At 49.1% G+C, this 24,058-nt stretch overlaps 2 protein-coding genes across 5 annotated transcripts; both read right to left on the bottom strand.

Moving 5' to 3' along the window:
* Positions 1-675: 675 nt before the first annotated feature.
* NCLN (nicalin) lies at positions 676-14,632 on the bottom strand. Of its 3 annotated transcripts, none has more exons than XM_049807636.1 (15): positions 14,378-14,632; positions 11,290-11,480; positions 10,908-11,052; positions 10,174-10,268; positions 9,853-9,933; positions 9,535-9,638; positions 9,006-9,094; positions 8,686-8,825; positions 8,075-8,253; positions 7,772-7,859; positions 7,645-7,683; positions 7,365-7,528; positions 6,692-6,745; positions 6,523-6,601; positions 676-5,101 (listed from the first exon to the last, which is right to left on the bottom strand). In XM_049807636.1, the coding sequence occupies exons 1-15, from the start codon at positions 14,556-14,558 to the stop codon at positions 5,042-5,044; spliced, it is 1,689 nt and encodes a 562-aa protein (XP_049663593.1). In that variant the 5' UTR covers positions 14,559-14,632; the 3' UTR covers positions 676-5,041. The 3 variants fall into 3 exon arrangements, with proteins under 3 accessions (XP_049663593.1, XP_049663594.1, XP_049663595.1); XM_049807637.1 differs by having other exon boundaries at positions 7,365-7,525; XM_049807638.1 differs by lacking the exon at positions 14,378-14,632 and adding an exon at positions 13,288-13,307.
* Positions 14,633-15,423: 791 nt separating this feature from the next.
* S1PR4 (sphingosine-1-phosphate receptor 4) lies at positions 15,424-20,197 on the bottom strand. Of its 2 annotated transcripts, none has more exons than XM_049809069.1 (2): positions 20,113-20,197; positions 15,424-19,193 (listed from the first exon to the last, which is right to left on the bottom strand). In XM_049809069.1, exon 2 carries the CDS (start codon positions 19,001-19,003, stop codon positions 17,777-17,779), a length of 1,227 nt encoding a protein of 408 aa, XP_049665026.1. In that variant the 5' UTR covers positions 19,004-19,193; positions 20,113-20,197; the 3' UTR covers positions 15,424-17,776. The 2 variants fall into 2 exon arrangements, with proteins under 2 accessions (XP_049665026.1, XP_049665028.1); XM_049809071.1 differs by having other exon boundaries at positions 15,424-19,142.
* Positions 20,198-24,058: the final 3,861 nt, after the last annotated feature.

The raw sequence follows: 24,058 nt of genomic DNA, 5'->3' as shown, positions 1-24,058 counted from the left end.
GCAGAGCCAGACATCCCAGCTGGGCAAGGGATGCACCTCGACTTGACTTTGTACCTCCTCACAACGCATGCAGGAAGGTGGGGCAGCCGATGCTTGAAGGAAAGGCCTTACCAAGGAGAACCCTTTAGACACTCGGCCGTTGCGAGGAGGCAGAATATAAGTACAACCTCCATCTTTCCCCTTCTGTTGTGTTTCGGGCAGTTTTCCACTCTACAGCTACGACTGCTGTGGTTTTTAAGACTTGGACTGACTCATGCTCAGGGAACAGATCTCTTGCAATGTTTATAATTTGAATAAATAGTTTATAAGTGTTCAAACAGTCATTTGGTAATGACAGAGGCACAACAATCTACCCCTACACACGCTGTTGGCTTCTCAGGTAGACAGTTTTTCACAGTATTGAAGCTGTCCTGCACAGAAATTTTAGTTGCTTCATAGCAGCATGAACCCTTCAAATAAATGGGAATATGCTCACCTCAGGGTGCTGGAATCTTGCTCAGGGTCTGTAAATGTTTTTTGTCATACTATTTGACTCTTGACTATATAGAAGGGATGAGGTAAGCTCTTACACACATTTTCTCCCTTTTTGCAGGGGGGCTATACCTTCAAATAATGCAAGGAGATTCCAGGGTTTTGAGCTTCAAGCAGCAAATAGTCCTGCAACAAATCTGTTCATCAAACCTACTCACTTGGTTTATTTTTCCAAGGGAAAAGGGACAAACAGGAAATGAAAAATGTTAAAATACTTAAATATTACATTTATAGTCAGAAAAAATAAGTAAATCAACTGCATTGAACTTTCTATTAGCTTTTAAATATTCATCTCAATAGACATTTGTTCTTTAGGACACACAAGAGATAAATAATTGAGTTAACATTGCTAGATAAATCAACTCTTTTTCCTGAGCTGCAGATATTCCAGACTATAACCTTGAGGTTTCTATCCAGTTAACTACAAATGGAAACTAAACAGATCAAAGTGAGCAAGAAGGAGCCCACACTTGAATACCTGGAGGCCCAATTTACTGAGACATAGAGTAGCACCCCCAACATTTCAGATCGTAAGTCAAGACTGAATGGCTCTTAAATGTAAAAACCCAGCTTGGCCACGGGGTGCAGGAGAAGCTCTGTATTCTGCCTTGTGCTATGAACAACATGAGAGCACGTGATTTAAACAAACAAAAAAAACCCCAAAACCAAGCCCCACAACAATTTCGGGTATCTGTGGTTTTAAATATCTAAACAGATTGCGGTGACTCCTCCAGCCACAGATAGTTCCATTTTGGCTTCAGGGTCTTTCCTCTTAGCACTGAGTACAAGGTGGAGTTCATATTGTATGTTAGTACTTATTTTGTAACAATTAACCAACCTCTCTGATTTAGGAGATCAACTACAATAGTCCAACCTACTTGCATACAATCCCCATTAGTGCCTGTGTGGGTGGGAGCGGACAGAAGGAATGAACAGCTTCAGTGCTTAAACCATGTTGGAAAACCAAATTTTTGTGAGCTGCAGACTGACAGCACTAGGACAACAGGTAAAGTCAGACAGATAGCAAAGAAAATTGTTTTAATGCTAGAAGCATCAACTGCTAGCTACTTGTGTATATGTGGACTTATGCTTTCCATGCTTCTTCCTTCCAGGCAAGGCAAACTCCTGATAAAAAGGATAGGTAAAAATAGGGGCAACAAGAATCAGCTACACAGAGCTCTTCCGCAATGTTGTGGACAACTTTTATTTTACAGAACAGCCGTTGGATTTCTGCCTTTGCGTGTCGTGTTGGTGACAGAATTGATCAGATACGCTGCAGTATGGACCAGCATAATTTTTCTTGTTATTTTCAAAAGCTAGCAGAACAGCAGGATCTATTTACAAGCTTCTCTGTCAACTTCCCAAAGGAAACAGCAATGTGGGAACTAAGTTCACTCCCAGGATGGGCACTCAGTTCCAGCTATGAGAAAGTTGGAATTTGACTATCTCAGATTTGAGCATATAATGTTTCAGTGCACATGCACTTTGATCAAAAGCATAAACCCTTATCTGTAGTAAAAACTGCTTTCTATGGCAGCCAGCTAGAGATACACAAAATGCATCCAATCAGATTATAGGACAAATTACCCTCGTGTGGGATAGAGTGATGTACTATCCAAACTGCCCTTCAGGTTTATGAATTCTCCTCGTTTACTTCTATCCACCTTTCTTTTTTATAGCTGCCACTGGCTTCTAGCATTGCATCAGGAGTGTTAGCAGTTTATTGCTCAGACCACAAGGAGCTAAAGTGTTTGTTTTAATGCTACAACCCTGACAGGGACATAGCTGCAACCACACTGGGTTGCCTTGGTGGAAGTTTTTGACTCTGAACTTTGAGCTTCTCATCTGGAAGACTGAAGGTTGACAGTCTCCACTGCAAGGGAGAATGCTCCGGGCCTCTTCTGTTCTCTCTTGCCCATTACTTGCAAATTTTATATGCATCAAGTCAAGCTGCAGCAGGATTGCTAATTTTGTTTTTTTCTATTTTTCTCAGTGAGGTAACGGAGTTTCATTAAGCCTGGTTAAGTAATCTGCTCTCCAAGTGTAACACACTAGAAATGTATGATGCAGCTGGAGGCCTCTGAAACTACTTCCAGGTATTCAGAACCTACAGAGAAGTTCTTCAGATAGCCGCTGTACCGTGCATGTTCTGAACCTACACAGTCCAAAGCATGCACCTTCCCATAGCACAACATACATAGTCTCTAAAGGCAGAGCATAAAAGCCAGTGGAAAACAATCAAGGCTTGTCTTCCAGCCACTCCAGCAATTTCTGAAGCCATATTTATAAATTCATTTGGTGGCAGAGGGTCATGAACACTTCATGCATGTAGAGAGATGTATTTTAAGCAAGCACGCAGCAGATCAGAAAAAGGAAAGTTTTCCTGTAGGGCTGATATATCAGGAATGCTTGGTACTATGCCACCTGCTGATATTACAGTGAGCCACTGACATCAGTGTGCTCTCCTGGAAAAGACCTTTTGAAGAACAAGTTACTACACATTTAAAGTAGCATAAAGCATACATCGTGGGGTAAGGGAACTCCAAGGAGGAGACTACAGTGAAACAAAGATGGATGGAAATCAGTGCTTTAGTCCCCATCCAAAGGACGAGGACAGTGACTGGCCACAACAACCCCTTTTCTAACAAGTGCGCACACAGCAGCTGTAGTGCAGACAAGGATGCACAGCTTAAATCTTCCTTGCATACAAAAAAAGGATACACCTTCATTCAAGCCCACAAGAGCTTTTCAGCCTCTGTAAAAGATGCTATTTTAAATACAAGTAGTCATTTAAAAAAAAAAGAAAAAAAAAAGCAGTCACCATGGTCTGTGAAGAGACCTCATGTGCATAGAACAAATTACAGAAAGGACTCAAACATTGTTGAGTGGCAGAACAGTAGTATTCAGTCAGGACGTCTTCTAGAAATACAACTAGCCTAGGACTTGTAGTCAGTATCTTCATGTACTTTCCAGAACTTGAGGGTAAACAAAGTGCAACACTGCCCAGAAAGGGCATTCAGGTCTCACCAGAAAGTGGTGACAAGCATCCTGCTTACCTTGGATGGTGGAATTCAGGAAAGACTTAAACATAAGATGATGACAATGCTTGAGCAATTGGTTACCTGGCCCTCCTGATCTTTGCACAGCACTGGCAACTATTTTGGGCAACTACATAGCGCTCTCCATCCAGAAGCATCAGCAAACTAAAAATAAGGCTTGCTCAAGGATAAAATAACAGAGAGCGTGCGTTCCAAAATACACTCTCTTAGGTACAGTTCTAGAAACAGCCATGTTTAAAATGACATTCATAAAACTTCATTTTTTGTTTCGTTTTGCTTTTTAATGGCTAAGTGACCTGCCTCCCTTCATATATACTGGGGGCAGCACATGAAAGGACAGCAACAAGCACTTTGGGAACTTGCTCATATGTGCAGGCCAGGAACAGTGTTTCCAGAAATAATAGAGCTGAACAATGTGAAATGAGACCCTGAGATGCAGGTGAACATGGGAAAACACCCCAAAATCCAGAACCCATCTGGAAGTGAAAACTGAGGAATGAAGATTGAAAGGATTACAGACCAGAGCTCAGGAGGAGCTGGGCTGCTCTTGCTATTGATATCACCAGCTCGTTTAAATACATGGAACAGCACAGAACATGATCCTGCAGCAGCTGGGACTGTAGAACACCCCTTAAAAACCAAGCAAGAGTTTAGCACAGGGTGGTGGCAGCCATGAACTGTTCAAGGACCATAAACTTTAAGAGTAATCAAGTACACAGCAAAATGCATCCTCCAACAGAGACAGGAGAGAACCTGTCCTGGTAAGAACCCTAATGCAAGGAACCCATTTTAACAATCTTTCCTCATTCTGTCAATAACAGTCAAGATCCTTTACAGTGCACCTCCTAACAGGGAATGAGTTATTGCACAGTCTAAACAAAATGCAAGAACACACTTGCTGCAGACACTGCTTGCTCAGCACACCTCCCTAAAGCCAGGCAATGAACTTACGGAAGAGGTGCCATAAGAAAACATGCTAAAAGTATTCCCTTTAATTTGCATGTGCACTTTTTTTTCTTTTAAACAACTGCTCTGAGTCCTTGCTTGCTGGGCAGAGATAACACGTCACTTTGTAGTTTTAGTTTCCAAGTTGGCTGTATGGCACATATGTCCGTGAAGGTGCTGGACTTGGTTTTACACTCAGAGAAGCTGCTCAGAATCAGCCGTTCATTGTTTAAACAACCAGCAGGAACTACTGAAGTCTCTGAGCATCTCCCTCGCCAAAAAGCAAAGGAAAACAGACATGGTGCAAGTCAGGGGAAGAAGGTGAAGAAAAGCACTTAAAAGGTGCACAAGAGTTTAAATTTCATTTTCTTTCTGCCTTCCTCCCCTCTATAGAGTAGCAAAGAGGAGACAGAGGAAGAGAAACAGCAGGATTCAATGGAAGGCAGAAGGTTCCTGACAGGCTCACCGATGGCTCAGTGCTGCTGTATGGGTGACGATTTGTTGCTTCACTGATGTTTGGTTTTAAGGGATAATCTCTGTATCATCTTGTAAAGGAGACCAAAGTGCTGGAAACAGAAGGAAAAATCAGTAAACATGAGTCCTTATAAATTCTAATAAAACTACTGTGTCCTACACAGAGAGACAACTTACTAGAAGGCTTAAAACAATACTAACGTTCAAATGCAAGACCTTGTTTGGATCATATGCTAGCACTCTCATCCTGAAGACAGAGTGGGACTTCGTGAATTAGGAGTTACGACAATGAAGCCAGTTACTTGAAGTTGTACAGAAAGTAATGGCTTACAGAAGTGTTTGTGCAGGCCTGCATCACCCCCATTGTGAAAATGCAAACACTTGTTAAAGATTTTACATTTTTTGATGCAATTCTGTTCCATCTGAAGGGCAGGAGAAAGCTTCAGATTTCAACACATGCATGATACTAGTCACTACAGAAACACTGCTGCTAGCAGTTTCAGGAATGTAAAAATGAACCAGGCAAATACAGAGATTCCCAGTTGTTCACAATCCTTTAACTGGATCTTCTCTTTCACCATTTCAACAGTGACTTAGAAATTAACTTAATTCCTCTTTTAAGTCTGCTTTGATTAATTGCATTTTGATTCAATAACAGCTACTTCAGATATCTGACAGATATAACAAGATCCAGGCTTCAAAAAATCTGTAATAATAAACGTAATGGAGACAGCTGACAGAAATCAAAGTATATGTTATCCCTCCTGTTTATGTTGTTACATCAGATTTTTAAATGCTTGTTGTTTCCCCAAACAAATATTAAACACAAATAACATGAAGAGATCAAAATTTAGATTGACCTAAAATACTTCCCTTTCATTCGTGTTCTTCAGAGAACTCGGCCAGGATCAGAAGCCTAGCCCACAGTGACTTTGTTAACACTTAAATAAAAACACTAAATTTAAGCTGGCTAGCCAAGGCATGGAGTATCACGTTTCCAGGAGTATGGACACAGGATGTATTTATGGTCTCATTAAAAAACAAACAAACAAACAAACAAAAATCCCACCAAAACACAACCCTGAAGATGCATTTCTAAGCTGCATCCCAAGTTCAGATACTGGAAGGCTCTCCTAACACTCCGAACTTACTACAAGCTACAAACCTTTAACATTACAGCAGATTTTAATTACCTTGAGAAGCTTCAGTCTGAAGCTGTTACATAATCAAAACAGCTTAACAAGCAAGTTGTACATGTCCTTGACCAAGAGAAGGAGCTCTATAAAATAGTTTTGCACTAGAATGGCAAGAGATTGCCTTCAGCACAGCCAACTGAGATACTAAAAAATACACACATCAAAACAGCCAGCCATTTTGGATTACTACTTTTAGAGTGGGGTGGCATTATTGTTCCAACTTTGGTGCTGGGACTGTGCGAGCACCAGTTACTGTAGCTAACGTGATTTATGAGGAAAACAGTACATCTGTCTCTGCTTCGCTTCTCTTCTCTTACCTGCACTGCAACATAGGCAACACCAAGGTAGGCTGCGATACAGACAGCCAGAAGCAGGTCAAAGATTGCTGGCTTGACCCTGCAATAAAGAAAGAACAGATGAAATTGCTACAGCAGGTACTGCCACAGAGTGAGACAACAGCCCAACATGCCCAAGGGAATTCCATACCTGTATGCGTTCATCACCTGTTTCAGCTGGTCATAGAAAACAAATTCAGGGTCCCTGTGAAAAGAAGAAATTCTTCAGGTTGTATTATACTTCTTGACACTGCAGTAAGAACAGCCCAGGCCTCTGTTCCCAAGGAGTTCATCCAACCAAAGACAGCTAAGCATGACCACCTTGCATACCAGTTTTGAACTGATTCTTTCTTTTCCTACAATCAGAAGCCTAAGGATCCAACTCAGAACACATGCTGTTCAGCTGTCACGGAAGAGGCACATGAAGATGCCTCACTGGGTTCATTAAACTGCTTCAACCCAAGCAAGTTAGACAGGATGGAAGCTGCCTTTTTGCGATTAAAGAAAGCTTTCTAGTGGACCTTAGTCTCTTCCTGCAGAAAGAAGCAGCACTCAGAATGGGACAGGTGGAACCATAACAGCAAAAAACCAAGCTCTTCAGACAGAGGGAGCTGCTGGGACTTGTTACTGTGCTGTGTGGAATGGTAAAGAGCTTTCCCCAGGAGAACAGAGAGCATGAACCAAAACTGACAGGAAAGCAGAAAAGAACAATCACTTCCAGCTACATGCCAAGAAGCCAGAAAAGCTGCAGCTCAGAGACAAAATTCTTTGGAGGCGGAAGCCGGTTTGCGTGCCCTGGCTGGTTCTTTCATCTCTTTTCTTACCGTTTGTCTGCCTTTACATGATGCTGTTTGACATCCTTCAGGTAGCGACCCATATAATATTCTAAGGTGTTGAGGAAGGTGCTGTCTTTATCAATCAGCTGGGCAGCCCTGGGCTGACTGCTCAGCCAGTCCATCACTGATTCTAGTTGCTCCTGCTGGATCTGCTGCAGAAAAATACCACCAAAGAAAGGGAGTCAACCACACATACGCTGAGACCAGAACTCTCTTCCAGACTCTTGATTCCTTCTTCCCGCAGGTTACAAAAATGCACTGTGCTCACCATCTGATCTGTGAAGATCTGCAGATCTGCAGGTGCTCCCTGCAACAGAAAAAAAAAACCAGGCTATTGGTGAATGCAAGCGTCTTTGGGTAGGACAGATCTGGCTAGCATGATGGGCAGCTCTTACCTTTTCTGTTAGATTGTAGATGACCCTTGTCAAAGCCTCAGCAATGATCCTAGTGTTCCTCGTTAGTGCCTTAGTGTCTATTCGTGCCCTAAAGCAGAAGAGGGGATTATGGACTTGTCAATGGGATCAGCTTCCTCTAGAAACCAGCCGTTTTCACTGCATCAAGCATGAGCCTGAATCCAGAGCCCAACTCTCAGTGTTTTTTCACCCATCCTCTGACCACCAGAACAGCACAAGCAGTCATGAAGCCAATTTGTGTTTATGGGCTGGATTTCAACTGCAGCCTTCCGTAAGGCCTCTAACCTCCTATCCATGATGCTGTTGCGTAGGCTGTCCCGGTGGCTCTCCAGATGGGAGATGGTGAATGCTGGCAAGCGTCGGATTGCAAAACGCTCATGTTCCCATGCCAGCATGTCTTCAGCCAAGTTTATCTTCTTGTGCACCATGGAAAACTTCACCTCTGGGAACTGGCTGGCAACAACCTGTGGGAAAGGACAAGCCATTCAGGGTGTCATGCTGCCCACTGCACAGTCCCATCTTGCACTGCCCAGTCCACCTAGTCCCAATTTTTTTGTGTTCCAGAAGGAAAATACACTTCCACCTGTAAGGTGCAGTTACTGCTATTGAAAAGCTTTTTTATGTCAAAAAAGCTGGTTTAATGCCACTATGGGGTAGCTTTTGCATGCAAAAAGCCATAAGGAAGTGCAATGGAAAATGAAGCAGACCTAGTCTGCTTCATTTGGGACTGTGGAATGAGGATTTGTCTGCACTTCAAATCAAGTGACTGTAAACAACACATGAAATATTTCAATGGCACACCCTTTCTTCAAATCTTCATTCCTTCCTCTATTGGAGAGCTGCAGCTCCCCATAGTAAGTCCCAAGTTCCCATCTACCTAAAATGCTTTTAATTACCATCTCCAGTTCTCTCAGAAACACATGCTGCAAGGTCCCCTCCTTGGGAGGCTTTGAGACATGGAGATGAAGGCTATCACCTCGGCCCAGAGTATCAAGGCAGAGAACAAATGCTACGTTGTCCTGCAGCAGGCTGGAATCTGTAACAGAAAAATCCAAACCTTTATTGCTATGTTTTGTGCTGGGAGTTCCATCCCCAAAAAAGCAAGGCCCACACAAGGAGATTCTCACAGGAGGGCTGACATAACTAGACACTTAACAGAATTGTAATAACAGAGGTCTTGCCACAGAACATGCTGGAATGCCAGCCCCTTACTCACCAGTGTGGTCCAAATTGTCTTCTAGCCATCGCTTGGTTCCTTGATAATTAAACTTGCCACCTCCAGATGCAAAGAACAGCAAGTTATACCTGCCCATCAAAGGCAACAGGAAAGTGTTAACACACTGCACACCATGGCTACAGAACTCCTTTACTCAGCCTTGGAGGTGTGGTGAAATCGCAACAGCTAGCACCTGACATTCAAGGCAAATGGTCCATTAACAAACACCTCCTACATGCTACACACTAAGGTAATGGCAGGACAGGGTAAAAGGGAAGGGGGGGGGTCCCAGTGCCTGAGGATGGAATCTACTTCCCACATCATTCCCTCCACTTGTCCCCAAGCTGGAGCAGAGCTACAGCAAAGAAACCGAAGGAAAGAGCTTGGCCATTAACAGCAGCTGAACTCAGAGGGAAACAAAACAGAGCAAAGGAAGTAAAGGACTGCTTCTAACACTCTACAGATCTGGAGCAAAAGACCTTCTTATATCAGCTACACACATTCAATCAAGAATAGGGCAGTTTCTTACCCAGCATGGGTACGTCTGTAGGTGTAGAGCCGGGAAAACAGCCTGGCTAGTTCCAGTAGCACTGAGATACCACTGCCATTGGAGTCAGCACCATGTGACAGCCACTGCAGGGATGAAGTGGGACAGAGACAAGGTGACAACCCTACACTTATTCTCACGTACCAGAACAACCTTCAAGATAGCACGTAACCATGCTCTGCTTACAACTGCCCCCGCGTCTTTAAGACTAAGAAAAAACACAAAGGCAGAGGCCACATGGGAAAAAAGACAGGAACACACAGACAGGAACAAAGAGCTGCAGGAAGAAAGAATACTCACTGGAGCCACTCCAAAAGAGTCATAGTGGGCAACTATCACAACAGTGGGCAGGTCTTCTCCACCCAGCCCAGTCAGCCTTCCCTGCAGAGGAAAGAGATCAGTTTCACTCAGCATCGCCTCTTGTGCGCCTGCACAAAGTCAGCCTGACTTCTACGTGCCTGTTGAGTCTGTAGTGGCCTCAGTTCTGAGGACTTCAGATACTTACCAGGGTGAGACTTCCCTGACTTCCCCTATCAGTCCAAATGCCTGAATGTCTGATGAAGTCCCAATAAAAGATGGCATCCCAGCCATGTATATGGATTCAAACTGGCAACAACTCACCTCCACGCTGGGTATGAGCCAGTCATTGATAGCTTTGCTTTGAGCCCCACTGGTCACCATCTGGAAGCCATTGGCAGTTGCTGTGTGCAGCAGAACTAAAGCAACAACAACAAAAAAGGTATATCTGGGTAAGCTTCATCCCTTTATTTCCCTTGCTAAGTGAGCTTTGGAGATACCAGCTTTAAACCATTTAAGTCCTCTCACTTGTCGCTTATGTTTATGCGTTGACACAGAATCCTGGTGACCATGCATTTTCATTCTGTCCTGAAATCCCAATACTTTGAGCCAGCTAAAACAAAAACTTTTCTCCAGCAGTCCTAAAGTTAATCATGAGCAGCAGGTCAGTAAGACAGTAAAGTTATTTACAGAGGAATACATGGAAGGACTGAACTGACTTGTGGTCACACAAAAAGCTTCAGCTTCTACCAACACACTGAAGTCACTTAATATCTCCAATGTTGTTTTTAACCTGACTTCTGCTTTCTACCTTACTTCCAACAGTGTGAAGCTGAAAACTCAACTCCACGCAATTGTATTTCCAAATATAGTCAAGTAATACTCTCTCTTATACTGTATTTTTCTTCCATTAAATATCAATGCACTTTAACAAAGACAGAATAAACATGAAGGCAACAGTACACTGGTTCATGGTGCATATGACACAGCAGACTGCTCCCAGAGATGGGATCAGGCCTGTCTTCCTCTAAACCTTTCCCCCACTTGTCAGAACTCACCTTCTGCAGCCGAGGCAGAACCCTGCGATGCAGAAGCAGCCCTCGTTTGTTCATAGATAGACAGCAGCTCTTCATCTTCCACTGCAAAGTAGACTGGCACAATGGTTTCCATAGCAAGCATTTCCGGCTCTATCTCCATGAATTGCTGAGGATTTAAGTGAGACACAAACTTAGCGTCTGCTAAACATGCAAGAGGGCAGAAAAAAATTAACAACCAAAGCAGAGAGAGAAAGGTAGTGTTAATATGATTTGTTAGAATGTGAAGCGTTAGAATACGATTCGTTGTGCATTACAACAGGAGCTTTCAGTCCTGCAGCAACCCAAGCCTCTTTCCCTCTCAAATACATCTCCCACCGGAAGAGAAAGGAAGTGTTTTTTTTACCCTTACGACATCCTGTGGGACAGAAGAGATAGATCGCGGCAAGATGATCACCACAGCACCAGCTGACTGGCGGAGAGCCTTCTGGTACTGCTCATAGGAGAAATCCACCAGCCGCATCATGACACAGCGGCGGCTCAGGACATCTGCTTCTACAGTGCGGGCTTCTGTGTTAAGCACTGCGCTCCTGGTGCCTGTGAGGAGAGAACAGCAAGAAGTTTTGTAAATTATTTTGTCGCATCCCCTTTGCTTGAGACTAGCTCTTTCTCAGAACAGTCTTGGTGACAGTCTCATGAACTTCAGAGCAGTCAGGACCTGCAGGAAGCTAAGTTCATCTCTTCCCCCTCATCCAAGAAGGAAGAAAATTCTGTGTTTTTTCCTTGCATCCATCAGAGCAACATCTGTGCAGCCCTGTCCTGCCAGGCTCCCTTTACTCCAGCACTACGCAGCCTCAACCACCTTCCAGGCTTCCTCCCCACCACAACCATGCAGGCTACCTGTTTACTTGCCTGCACCTAATACCTGCAGACAGCAATAAATCTGGAGAAAGCCTGGCCTCTTGCTATGCAGCCTACTGCATTGCCAGCTGTAGGATCAGGTCTGCAAGCAGAGGATGCAAGCTGTGCAGAACCACTTTGTGAAAGGACACAAGATTACCCCATGTCCATCCAAAGGGCTGTTCTAAGCTCACCCAATGGGATGTTTCTATGGCTGAGAAAATTACAAATAAGCAGGGTGCTCCTAGGTATTTACGCTCTCCTACTCCCAGTTTCAGCATATCAAATCCCCCACATGAAAATGCAATCCTTTAGGAGAACAACAGTCTGGAGGCTTGCCAGCAGATCCTGCATTCTCCAAGAGAGGACCACAAGGGCATCTTGTATAGACATGTTCAAATCCACCTTACAATTTCTAATATTCCAAATCAAATTTCTTCTTCTATAACTCTGGCACCTACATTGAAGGTTTCATCATACTGGGTCCCCATGCAGCCAGGGAAGGAGCAAGGTGCTCTCAGCCTATGCCAAATAGAAGTGTTGCTAAAGGGTAGATTTAAACCTGGCTGAACTTAACTCTAAAGTTAGTTTGGTCTTGTCAAAGGTCTAATCACCTAAACAAGAAAAATCTGTACTTCCACTGCATAGTATCAGTGAGGGCCATACACCCAGAAACGGAGTTAAGGCACAATCCGAATTCTCCACACAGAGCTCCTATACTGTATAACAAACAAGTATTAAACAGCAGCAGCCCCCTCGCCCCAATCAGAGGGGAAAAAAAAAAATCCATAATGAGGATAATCTCTCCACCATTCCCAAAACAATGACATGTAAACATAGCAAAGTGTGGATCCAGAGTTCTGCTCACAGCACAACCCTCTGACATCTAAACAGAGCAGACCCAACAGTATTTTCTGACCGTACAGCAAGACAAGTTGATTCTCTGTAGTTTCTCTATAGAGAACTGTTTCATAATTGTTCATTTACAATCTAAAGAACTCTATTCTAACAGTATTAGAGGAAGTCCAAGTTTGTTCTTAAATTGCTCTATGACTGATGTTGACAAAAAAACTCTTCTCCCCCCTGCAAGAAAAGGCTCAGCAGCAATCGCTATTTGGTCTTTTTGGAAAAGAATCCGGAACAACAAATAGCTTTCATCGCAAAGGACATCTGGCCTCAGAACACACATGGAACAGGAACATCAGCTACCCAAAGGTGCTGGCAAGGAACAAAGGAAACACACAGTCCACTGAGCTAAAAGGCTCCAGAAAAAGAAACAGCATAAAAAGTTAATTGCAAGCATCTTAAAAAACAATGTGTGGCTTTTCAAGAGTTCACAAAATATTCCAAAATATGTTGGGAGCACTTGACTAGAAAGAACACTCAAGCAACCAAAGTCAAAGCCAGCTGAAACACATGCCTGCTGTCCCCATTAAGCCTGCCAACAAAGACTTACCACCACACGAGGAAACAGATAGTTTGGCACCCCCATGAGAGAGCCTACCTCAGATCTAGTGAGGTTCTCAACAACAGAGGTCTCAAGATGCGGACACATTTTGAGGAACTGTGATGGAAGAACCCAGAAATAATTTCAGATATCCAGAAGCCACCAGATATCCAGGAGCATCTGTAGTGTTTACAAAGCATGCAGGTATAGCTGGCATTTCATAACTTCTACTGCTGTTTGATCTCATGAAGATCTGAAAGATCTAGAGACTCAGTCTCACGGACAGTATAAAATAAATTGTGGGGCTGTAATGCCAGACTGTTAACGCAAGTCTGAAACTTAGGCCACAAAACTGACAGCAGGAAGAGTCACTCACAGACAGAACGCATGCCCTGGTCTGGAATAAAGTATCTATGGAAGACGCAGGAACACCACTTGATTCTGGGTTAGTGGGTACAGGGGGGTGGATTTGCAGAACAGGTTGTGTTTCTGACTCAGAGAAAGGTGTTGCACAATGGGCAGCCTGGAAGTAACAGAACAGAGGAACTGGAGGTCAATTGTAACACAAGGGAAGAACTGTAAAAGAAAAGACTCTCAGAGAGACTGGAGCAATATACACTGATAACTGAGACTGAAGAAAAGGCTGAAGAGCAAAGAAGAATCAACCTGTCAAAACAGCCAAAGGCAAGAGAACAAAACTGAGCTCACAACCAAGTTCCGCAGAATGCAAGAGGGCTGCAGCTGGACAACTTGAAACACAGGGAGTTCAGCCCACAGACAGGAGTCTGCAAGGACACGGCAGGGTCCTTCGCTACCTCTAGGTCACCATGTAGGAGCTCTCGGCGCTCTCCTGCTCATGCTGAGACTGGACGCTAAAACTCAGTCTGATGGGGACTGCCTGCGGCCTCCCCTGGGTCTGGGCCCGGACCCAGGCCCGTCTGCAGCCTCCCAGGGCCCTCCGAGCTCTCCTGCAGCCTCCCCTGGGCTGGGTCGCCCTCCCCAGCCCGCCTGCGGCTTCGCGGCCTACCCTGGGCCCCCTCCCCGGGGTCGGGGCTCTTCCCAGGGACCCCGTCGGGCCTGAAGAGGGCCGCTGCCGGGACCCGCCCTCCCGGAGGGCCGAGCCCGGCCAGGCCGGGCAGCGTCTCACCGTAGGGCTGCCCGCCCAGCTCGTACTGCTGCATGCGGTAGACCGTGAACTCGTGGGCGGCCTCGGCGGCGGGCGGCGGGCCCAGGAGCAGAAGCACAGCAGGCACGAAGAGCAGGAAGCTGAGCGGCAGGCATGAGGCCTTCAGCACCGACTCCAGCACCTCGCCTGCCTCCTCCAGCATCGCCGCGGCCCCGGCCCCGCCGCTGCGGCCTGCTCCACCGGCACGCACGGCACGCGCGACACGGCGAGGCGCGAGCGACGCGGCACGCGTCGCCCGCAGCCTGCCGGGAGCTGTAGTTCCCGCGGCGCCGCAAGGGGCGCTGGGAGCTGTAGTCGCGGCAGCCCCTGCAGCAGCGCTGCCCCCCCCTGCCTGGCCTGCAGGGGGCGCTCCGCCCCGCTCCGCAGCGGCGGCGGCTGCCGGGTCGGACCTGCGGCGGCCGCACCGGCGGCCCGCCCGGCGCGCTCCCTCCCTCCCTCCCGCCGCTCTTGGCGGCGGGCAGACGGGCAGGGCTGTCCGCGCCGACCGCAGGGCGCTAGTCGCCCGCGGCAGCGGGAACTGTGACCAGAACCCGCGGAGCCGCGTCACGCGCGTCGCCGAACAGCGCCGGTGCCGGCGGGCGTGCGGGGCGCAGCGCAGCGCCGCGCCGCGCCTGCCCCGGGCCGTGCTGCCTCCGGCTGCGCCGCCGCCGGGAGCGGGGCGATCCCGCAGCCCCGGGAGCGGGGCGGTGGGCTTCGGCTGTCCCGGGCCCACGGGGAATGCCTGCCTGCTCCGGGGCTCACGCCTGGACATGGCGGGGGCTGTCGGCGAGGCCCTGCGCCGAGCAGCGATTTGGGTCCCGGCCGAGGGGCGCACTGAGCGGGCAGCCCGGACCTGCCCCAGCTCGCAGCCCTGTCCCACACCGGCCACCTGGGTGCCGCCCTTGGCGGTATCGGACCTCCGGACTGCCAGGCGGAGGCTCCCCGCCTGCGGGAGCAGCCACCGGGTACCTGACCTGCAGGAAGATAAAATCATAGCAGATCAAACCGGGGCTTTCTTACCATCTAGATTTATTGCGAAACAAATGGGCTGGAAGCTCAGCACCTCCTGCTGAACTGCTGGGCCAGCAGGTTTTAAGTCTTCAGGAGCTCCTGCTCCCCAGTGCTTGGGTGGCTTTGGCCTTGCGTGATGAGAGGAGGCATGGGTGGCTTTGGGATGAAAGGAGGCATTTGGTTACTGCTCTAGTTTTTCACTTGGTTAGGGAACAGATGAGCAGGAATCTGAGGCGCAAGCTGGCCGTGCCTTCTGGGCCCCACTGGGTCTCTATCGGACCCAGGCAGGAATGGGGCTATTTTGGAGCCAGCCATTTTCTGTAGCACAGAGCAGTCCTCTCGGTACCGGGGATGAAGTCTGGCCCAAATGAACTTCTGCAACCTGCAGACCTTGCATGTGGGTGTCGTTGTGACCCTGCCCCCCCTTCCCTGTGACACCAGGCATTCTGCAATGTTCTGTTGGTTCCTTCGGAGCTGCTAGTGCTGCTTGACCCCTGTCACAGTCCCAGCCCTTCCAGCCCTGCTACTGGTCACCAAGGTCTCCAAGCCCTGCAAAAGCCTCTGCTGGCCCCAGCCAGCCTTGCCCTGGGAGCAGTTGCCCCCACCAACTTCATGCAGCACAGCTACCTGCCTGCCCATGGAAACGTCCGTTTCTGCTGCCAGCTGGGCTGTGTCCGTGCACGACTTGGTAACCTCTTAAGCTTCCTGCCTGTGAAGCTGCAGCAACTTGGGATCTTTCCTGCTACTTCACAGATACCAGCCAGCAAACTGACAGGGTCAGAGGCTGCAGCCAGGCAGTCACTGGCCTGCAAGCTCAGGGGAGAGAAGGCATGGCATTCAGAGAGGTCAGGGCAGCAGTGCTCAGCCCTGGGGCAGCAGGGAGAATCCATATGTGACTCCTGTGAGCCTGGCTCCTGGGGTCCTTAGGTACCATCCCTGCTGTTGATGCTGCCCAGCTCACAGGGAGGTGGAGACCCTCAGAACATTTCCCTGGCAGAGCATGGGTGACCCCCCTTGTCCAAATGTGGTAATGCTTAGAGAAAACATGCTAGGATCAGACCCCTCCATTCCTTTCCCAAGCTGTGCTGACCTTCAGATGGGTGTGGGGCAGGCTCCACCCCACTCTTGCCTCTGCATGATGACTCTTCCAGGTTGTTGAACTGATTCTTGCAAATGTGTTCTGTTGCAAACACTGCTTTTGGAAAGTCTTCTGGAAGGATGCAGCCTTTTTGGCCCCAAAAGGAAGAGGAAACAATTCCTGCTGCTTCTGTTCAGGTATGAGCCAAACCCCACTGGAGACAACAGAATGCAAAGCCATCTACAAGCTGCTGCTCAACCTCCCCCTGTGTGGGGACTTTAGAACTTGGCACTTTTACCAGAGCATGACCTACCTGTCTGGGAGGCCATAGTGCTTTGAACCCTCTGCTGTACAGGTGTATGTTACCTGAGAGGTTCAGCCAGATGGGAGCAGGTAGGTCTGCCATGCATGATGGTACCAGACTCCCCAGTCACTGTGGGTACCTCTTTCTGCCTGTGGTGGTGTCAGGGCTGTCACTGCAGGTGCAGCCCTATGCCCAGAGGCACGGCAGGGCTCTTACTTCTTGCTGCCAGGCTGTAAGCACTGTCACAGCATTTGCCCAGGCACAGTGCCCAGCCTCTGCACTCTGGTGAGGGATTGGGCTGTTGCTGCAGCTCCCTGCTATCCTGTGACTGGTTTGTGTGGCACTATAGGTGGGCACTTAGTTCCTGGCCAGGGTCCTCTGGGCTGCCCCACAGCTGCACATATGTGCACCTGCAAACCCAGTTGTTCTTAATTCCTTGGCAAGACATCAAGCCTGCATCCTTCCCCAGCAGCTGTGCCCATCACAGGAGTTCCAGAAGGCTGTAAACTGCAGCAGAAGACTCAAGTATCACCTCCAGCCCTGCATGACATGCAGTGGCACACTGCCAGCCTCACCTGATCCCAAGGGGTTGGGGAGCAGTCTGGTTGGGGATACCCACCCTATTTGTCACTGTGCCTGCGGGCAAAATACCCTCATCGGGGCAGGTACAGCATGTATATACTTGCACACACAGAGCAGGGTCCACTTATAACCTAGGCACAGCAGTTGTCCCAGCAAAGCATCAATCCCAAAATGTGCCCATATCCTTCACTCCCATCTGAAGAGCAATGCCTGTCCCTATGCTGCACCCACAGTGAAGCAACATCCCAGTCTGAAGGGACTGGAAAGCCTGGCCACAATTAACAACTGGGGTGGGGCTGCACCTGCAGCCTGAGCTGCATGTAGGCTACACAGTTCTGCCAGGCCAGGACCAGCAGCACGAGGTCCTGGTGGGCTGTCTGGCAACTTTTGCTCTCCCCGTGGCCTCTCAGAGGCTGGGGAGATTGCTCATCATGCTGGAGTTGCTGGAGAGAGGTGCTCTGGGCCGGGCATTCAGTGCTACAGAGCTGCGGAAGCTATCCCGGTAGCGCAGGGAGCTCTCTGTGGATGAGCCAGAGTTGATGTCTGTGATAACCAAGCAGTTCCCAGGCTTGCACAGCCCAACCTTGACACAGCAGCAGCACAGCAGGCTTCCCACAGCACGGCGCACCTCCACACTCCGGAGGGAGTAAATGATGGGGTTAACGCCTGAGTTAAGCATGGCCAGAGCCAAGGTCCAGTCCAGGCTGTGGAGGTATGTGCAGGTCTGGGTCTCACAGAAGACATCAAAGAGCAACAGGACAAAGAGGGGACTCCAGCAGATGATGAAGGCACCCAGGATTATCAGCACAGTCTTGAGCAAGCGCAGGGACCGTTTGCGGCTGTGCCGAGAACTGGTTTGCCTAGAACTGGCCTGGACCAGCTGGAAGATGGAGATGTAGAGGCCAATGATCCCCAGGAGGATGATGCTGAACATGACCACGGAGAAAAGGATGTAGTTCTTGGAGTAGAGAGGCAGGAGGACAGAGCAGGCATTGAAGTTGCACAGACAGTTCCAGCCCAGCAGCGGAAGCAATCCAATGATGAAGGCAAGCAGCCAGCAGGAAATGATCAGGCTGCGTAAGCGCAAGGTCTTGCTGGCTTCGTTCTCAGCAATTGGCCTTACCATGGCACTGTAGCGCTCGATGGCAGTCACAAGCAAGCTGAAGGTGGAGGCAGCCAGCGCGATGAAGAGAATGCCTTCCCGCAGGAACCAGAGCTGAGGTGAAAGCTGGAAGGTCTTCTTGCCTGAGAGGCAGAGATTAGAAAGGTAGGCAATTCCTGCAAGCAGGTCGCTCACAGTGATGCTGGCAATGCAGGAGTAGACCCAGCGTCGGGCTCGCAGACACCGCAGGATGGCCAGCAGCACAAGCAGGTTCTCCAGGATGATGATGCAGCTGATGATGGCAAAGGTTGTGCGGATGAGACCCATGCCCTCATCCCCAGTCTGCCGGTTGGTCAGCTTGCCTGTGAAGTTGTAGTGCTGCAGGATGATGTTCACATTCCTCATGGCAGCCAGCTGCAGGCAGGAACTTTTCCTGTCAAGCAGGTCAAGTCTGAGCTCAGGGTATTGAGCAGAGCCCAGTGGAAGGGGAAGGGAGCGATTCACCAGCCAGCTCAGCTCTGGACCATCCATCTTCTGAGCTTAGGTCAGCAGATAAGGGATGCACGATGGAACAAGGGTTGAGATGGGGTTTGGAGTAGAGAAGGCCCTCTGAGGGCTGGAGACAGCTGTGAGACTCTGCCACACAGGACTGGCTCTGATCCCAGCAGCCCTACCCAGCGTGGAGATGAGAGTTAGAGCCCTGTCTGCCAGCCCTGCAGCACTGAAAAGAGCAAGGGGAGAAGAGGGTGAGGTGTTTTGTAAGTCCAAGCATGAGCATGGGCTTCCTGTTGTTTAATAAAGTTTCCTGTTGTGAGCTAGAGTATTGACATAGTTTCTAACAGCTGTCATAATTTCTTAGTAAGGGCCTGGCTATTCTCAGCTTTGCTGTGGTTGTGAAGGTGGGGGACATGAATGAAATGATGTGTGAGGCCCCTCTTTGAGTCAGGGCAGGCTGGGTGAAAAGGGGTAACACCTCCCACCTTGATAGGTAGGTCTGTTGGGCTGAACAAAGCCGCCAAGTGCTAGTAAGAGCACCCAGACAGCCTGACTCACTAAGTGCTTTGCCTTTTGTGGCATTAAATTCACCCCTAAGCCTGGCAGAGAGCAACTGCCTCTTCATCAACTGCCCTGTGTACCACCCATGCCCAGATACATCCTTCTCCAGGAGGAAGCTCCATGCTCTCACCCCTCTGGGCTTCTCCTTGGGCCCAGCTCCTGCCAGTCTCTCAGGACACATCCATCCAAGTCCTGCCCTGTCAACGCAGCAAGTCCAGGCACCCGTGTTTCTCAAGCTATGGCTCAGCTCCACCTAGTTCAAGGGAAATCAGCTGGCCAAAGCCCTGCGTGTGCCCTGACACTGCACCCTCCACCTTCAGCTTTCAAGCACCTGCTAGAGATAGGTCAGGATCTTCCCATTATTTAGGTCATAGACAGGGAAATACAGGCACAAATCTGCTGCCTCTTGCCTGGCACTGCAGAAGGTGCAGGGGGCTGCACTGAGACCAGAGCCCAGGAGTCCTGACATGATTGTTACATTGATGTCTATCATTGACCTATTCCCTGCATCTGCAAAACTTGACTGGGAAGTCTCGCAACGTGCTATTCCCAACCGCGGCAGTCGAATTTGCCTTGTGACTCACCTGTCATGACTGGCCTGAGGCTCTTGCTGCCAGAGGGAGGTTCAGCAGCTAGCAGTGCTCTCCAGCTGCTTGTCTGAGGCCCAGCACAGAGTAGGTAGTGGGGAGGGCTCCTTGTGTAAAATAAGTGAGACTTCTACCTACCAAAGTGGAAAAAGGGAAGTTACAACATCAACCACATTTCTGTGCAGGATGGACCCCACCCAAAACAGCTGCAAAGAGGCATAGAGAAAAGAAAGACAGAGCACCTTTTAACTGAGGATCACAGCAGAAGCTGTGCCCTGCTTTCTGCTTTCACCTATGTTCTCATTCCAGACTGGCACAAAGCCATGGAGAGGTCCCCAGGTTGAGAGCAAAGAGCAGTGATTTCTTCCATCAGCATGGCAAACAGGGAATTGTCCTGGAGAAATCCTAGCCTGGATCACAGCATAGACAAGTGGAAAATGCAAAGGAGGTTCCTGCTGCAGAAAGTCATGTGCAAGCAAGAGTGGTTTTCATCAAAAGCTGAGGGCTCCATCCTCCACATTCACCCTTTCAGCTGTTGTTTTGGGCTTTTCTATCAGCAGCGTGGAAAGAAACGTATGCTGATAAAGTCAGCAGATGACCCCAAGATTGAAGGAGCGGAAATCAGCAGGAAGGCTGGGCCACGAGTGCAGCTCAATCCAGAGAAGAGGAGTGCAAGGTTGCACGTTCAGCATGAAGAGCACACTCCCAAATGGGCTGGGCAGATGCTCCTGGCACAGCACTGGAATCAAAAGGGTCAATGTGGTTCTTGCACATCACCCCTGCTTTATACTTGCTTCAGGCTGAGCCTCCACCTAATGTGTCTGCTCAGGACAGAACTGGTGGGGTGTCCCTAAAAGATCAGAGGATGAAGAAACTTGGCTTGTCGGGGACACTAAGTAGTTTCTCAAATAGCTGGCAGTGTATGAGCAGTCTCAGGGAAGAAATAGCTGACAGGAATGAGCTCTATGTCAGGGAGATCTGCAGCAAGTGTGGGGCAGGTAGGAGGCAAATGCTTTTGATGGCAGGAAGGTTTGAGGCAGATAAGCAGCTGGGATATCTCAACACACTCACCCATGGGGTGCCAGGTCCTCTGGACCAGCAAAATATCACAGGCTCTTCCTAATGCCCCTTCCACAAGCACATCAGGTGCTGCCCTAAAAGGCAGGGCTGATTATTTTGTCAAGTGCTATTCCGGTGAGACAAAAACCTTGTTCCTTGCTCTGTCCTAGCACCTGTGTTGTTTGGCCTTTCCATAGCGGAGGGGACTGGGTACCCGTGAGGCATGCTGCAGTTTCACAGCACGTTGTGAGGGGGGGCTGGCTCTGGGAAGCTGTGTCCCAGCCCTTGCTGCTGCCCTTCCAGCACCCTCTTCCTTCTGTCCCCCAACAGCCTGCCAAGCTCCCTGCCTCATGCCAAGTTAAACCACACACCTCAAACACTGCTCCCATCTCATGGCAAGTCAGGGCACAGTCCCATAGCCGGGGGGGCTGGGGGTACTTGGGTCTTCTCCACTTCATGCAATCATCTCAGCAGAGCAGGGCCTCGCTGGCTGGCACAAATCCAGCCCTGTGTCTCCCTCAGAGCTGCTGCTGCCAGACTCAAGGCAGAGTCCCCATCTCCATGGCTGGGGGCAAATGAGGCTCTCCCTCAGCTGGGCACCCACACGAGAGAGAGTTCCTGTTGTTCTGCAGTGGCTCCCTATTGCTATCTGCACAGACGCAGGCTAAGCTTTATCTTGGTACTTCTCCTTTGCTGCCGTTTCAGTTCAGATGTTCTTTCTTTGAAATGAAGGGGGGTGGGGGAGGAACACCCCATCCTGCAACATTTCTCATCTCTTTCCTTCAAATCAAGACCACAATCTACTTGAAACTGCCTGATAGCTGCTGAGTGCTGGCTTGGAAGGACCAAGGGAGGTATGGGGGCCAGCTGCAGCCCCCTGAATCCTCTGCCAGAACTGTGGCCATAGCAGGTGTTCACAGATGCTGAGATGAGGCACCTTAGCAGCAGAAGCCTTGGAACCCTCCATAGCCTGCTCCTACCAAGGCCAATGGGAAGGCAAAAGCACCTCAGCCCCAGAGGGAAGAGTTTGTCTGCAGACAGGGATGCCCAGAGAGGAGCAGGGCAGGAGCAGCCTGGAGCAGGGCTCCCTGGGTTTGTGGCCAGTGGCATGCCTGGTCACTCCTGCCCTGAGACTGCCTGCTTGTGGGAGGGTGTCCAGCTCCAGATTGTGGGGGGCCACGAGCAGCTGCAGGGGAAAGACAGCAAGCTACAAATGCAAGATAAAATATTGATGATTTCTGTTGAGGTTTTCCTGCTGTGCTGCTGCACAGTCCTGATTAAACCTTGTATTTTCAGACATTCTGATTAAAAAAAATCCCTGGTGAAGCTCTGTGGAGAGCTCTGCCTGGTGGGGCTAGCCAGGCAACCCCCAGGCTAGCTCTTGGACAGCTGGCATCCCCATCTCTCTCCCACACGGCTCCCTCCCCACATCCCCACCCACCTATCCTGTCCCCACTGTGTGGCCCCAGCACAGCCCAACATCAGCCAAGGCATCCATTTGCCTGCAGGTGTTTTTCTGCTCCAGGAAGGGTGGAGTTGTGCTGGTTTAAAAATGACTGATTGCTCCTGACAATTGGTTGGTTGGTTGCATTTCCTAGCTTTGGTCTCTTCTACTGTGCAGCAGCAGGCAGTTATCTTTCCAGTGGCAGCACGCTTCTGGCCCCAGAGGAGCTGGGAAGAGCCAGCAAGGCCCCTCTGACTTGGGCTGACACCAAACCCTGGAGACCTGGCCCTTCACAGTGCTCAGAGAATTGTCCCAGGCACAGTTGTTGTGCCTGGGTGTCAGTTCATTGAAATTGGGTGGTGGTGATGGTGGGTCTCTATAGGAAAAGAGTCTCCACAGCGCATCTCTGGATTTGAAGGAAAACAAAAACACAAAATAGAAAGTTTCAGGATCATCTCCATTAGACCATATTAATGACCTTAAATGGCAGAGTTTTGTTGATTTTTTTTTTTCTTTAAGTGGCTTTTCTTTAGAAACTTGCATTTCCTCAATGCAAAAACATTAAACAGAAAGCAAACAGCTTTATAAAATGCCCCTGCCCAACCCCCCCAAAAAAGATAATTACTTGGAAATCATCCCAATAAAACACATCATCAGTGTGCCAGCCCAGACCCTGTGTCCCATGGTGTCACACCTTTCCTTCCTTTGCGACAGGTTTGAGATTTTGACCTTTTGGGTGATCTGCAGTAAAAGGCACTGAGCGTTTCCAGTGCTCAGTGCCTGTTGGACGGGAGCTTTGGAGGTGCTTATCCCTTAGCATCCTTCCAGAGTCAGCATGCAACAAATGCAAACTCCTGAGTCTCACTTCTTCTTTACAGTGTGGCATTTCATGCAGCTGCTGACAGCCACTGACAATTGCCAGAGAAGCAATTCCTCTCCTCCCTAGATCTGGATTTTGGCCTGGGTAGCTCAGAAGCACTGGAGAAGCTGGACCAGCTCAGTGCCTGGTCTCCAAGTGCCATGCCCAGCGCCAGTTCTCCTACTGTGCCTGGCACAAGCTCAGCTTTCCCCTAGCATCTTCTGCCCTGTAACCACATCTCCAGTGAGCAGACATGTCCCTGGGGGCAAGGGAGCTGCACAGTGCTCCTGTCACCCCCACCCAGTGTGGCATGACCAAGACCATGAAGCTGCTCCAGAGACCTGGCTGGAGCCTCAGGCCTAGGGTCCCCTGTGCAGGACCCATAAAATCCCTCATATGAGCTCATCAGCATTGCTTTGCACCCTCTGGGGCAGAGTCTAGCTCAGCACCAGACTTGTCCCCACATGCTCACAGCTGAGAGCTGGTTCTTCCCATGTTCATGCAGGGATGGCAGGGAGGAGCCAGTCCTCACCCAGGAAACGGGCCAGGGAGGGCTCGGCGTAAACAGCAGGGTGATGCCT

Source organism: Accipiter gentilis, chromosome 8 (assembly GCF_929443795.1).
Source record: "Accipiter gentilis chromosome 8, bAccGen1.1, whole genome shotgun sequence".
Lineage (NCBI taxonomy): Eukaryota > Metazoa > Chordata > Aves > Accipitriformes > Accipitridae > Astur > Astur gentilis.
Note: the sequence above shows the minus strand (reverse complement) of the source record. Positions and strands in the feature narration are given on the sequence as shown.

Excerpts from the sequence above, each read along its gene's own strand:
- NCLN (XM_049807636.1), bottom strand. The coding sequence starts at position 14,558 with ATGCTGGAGGAGGCAGGCGAGGTGCTGGAGTCGGTGCTGAAGGCCTCA. Across the intron at positions 11,053-11,289 it reads TCCCACAGGATGTCGTAAGG|CAATTCATGGAGATAGAGCC; the intron begins GTAAAAAAAACA and ends TTAAATCCTCAG. Across the intron at positions 9,934-10,173 it reads GGCTCATACCCAGCGTGGAG|GGAAGGCTGACTGGGCTGGG; the intron begins GTGAGTTGTTGC and ends TTTCCTCTGCAG.
- S1PR4 (XM_049809069.1), bottom strand. The coding sequence starts at position 19,003 with ATGGATGGTCCAGAGCTGAGCTGGCTGGTGAATCGCTCCCTTCCCCTT.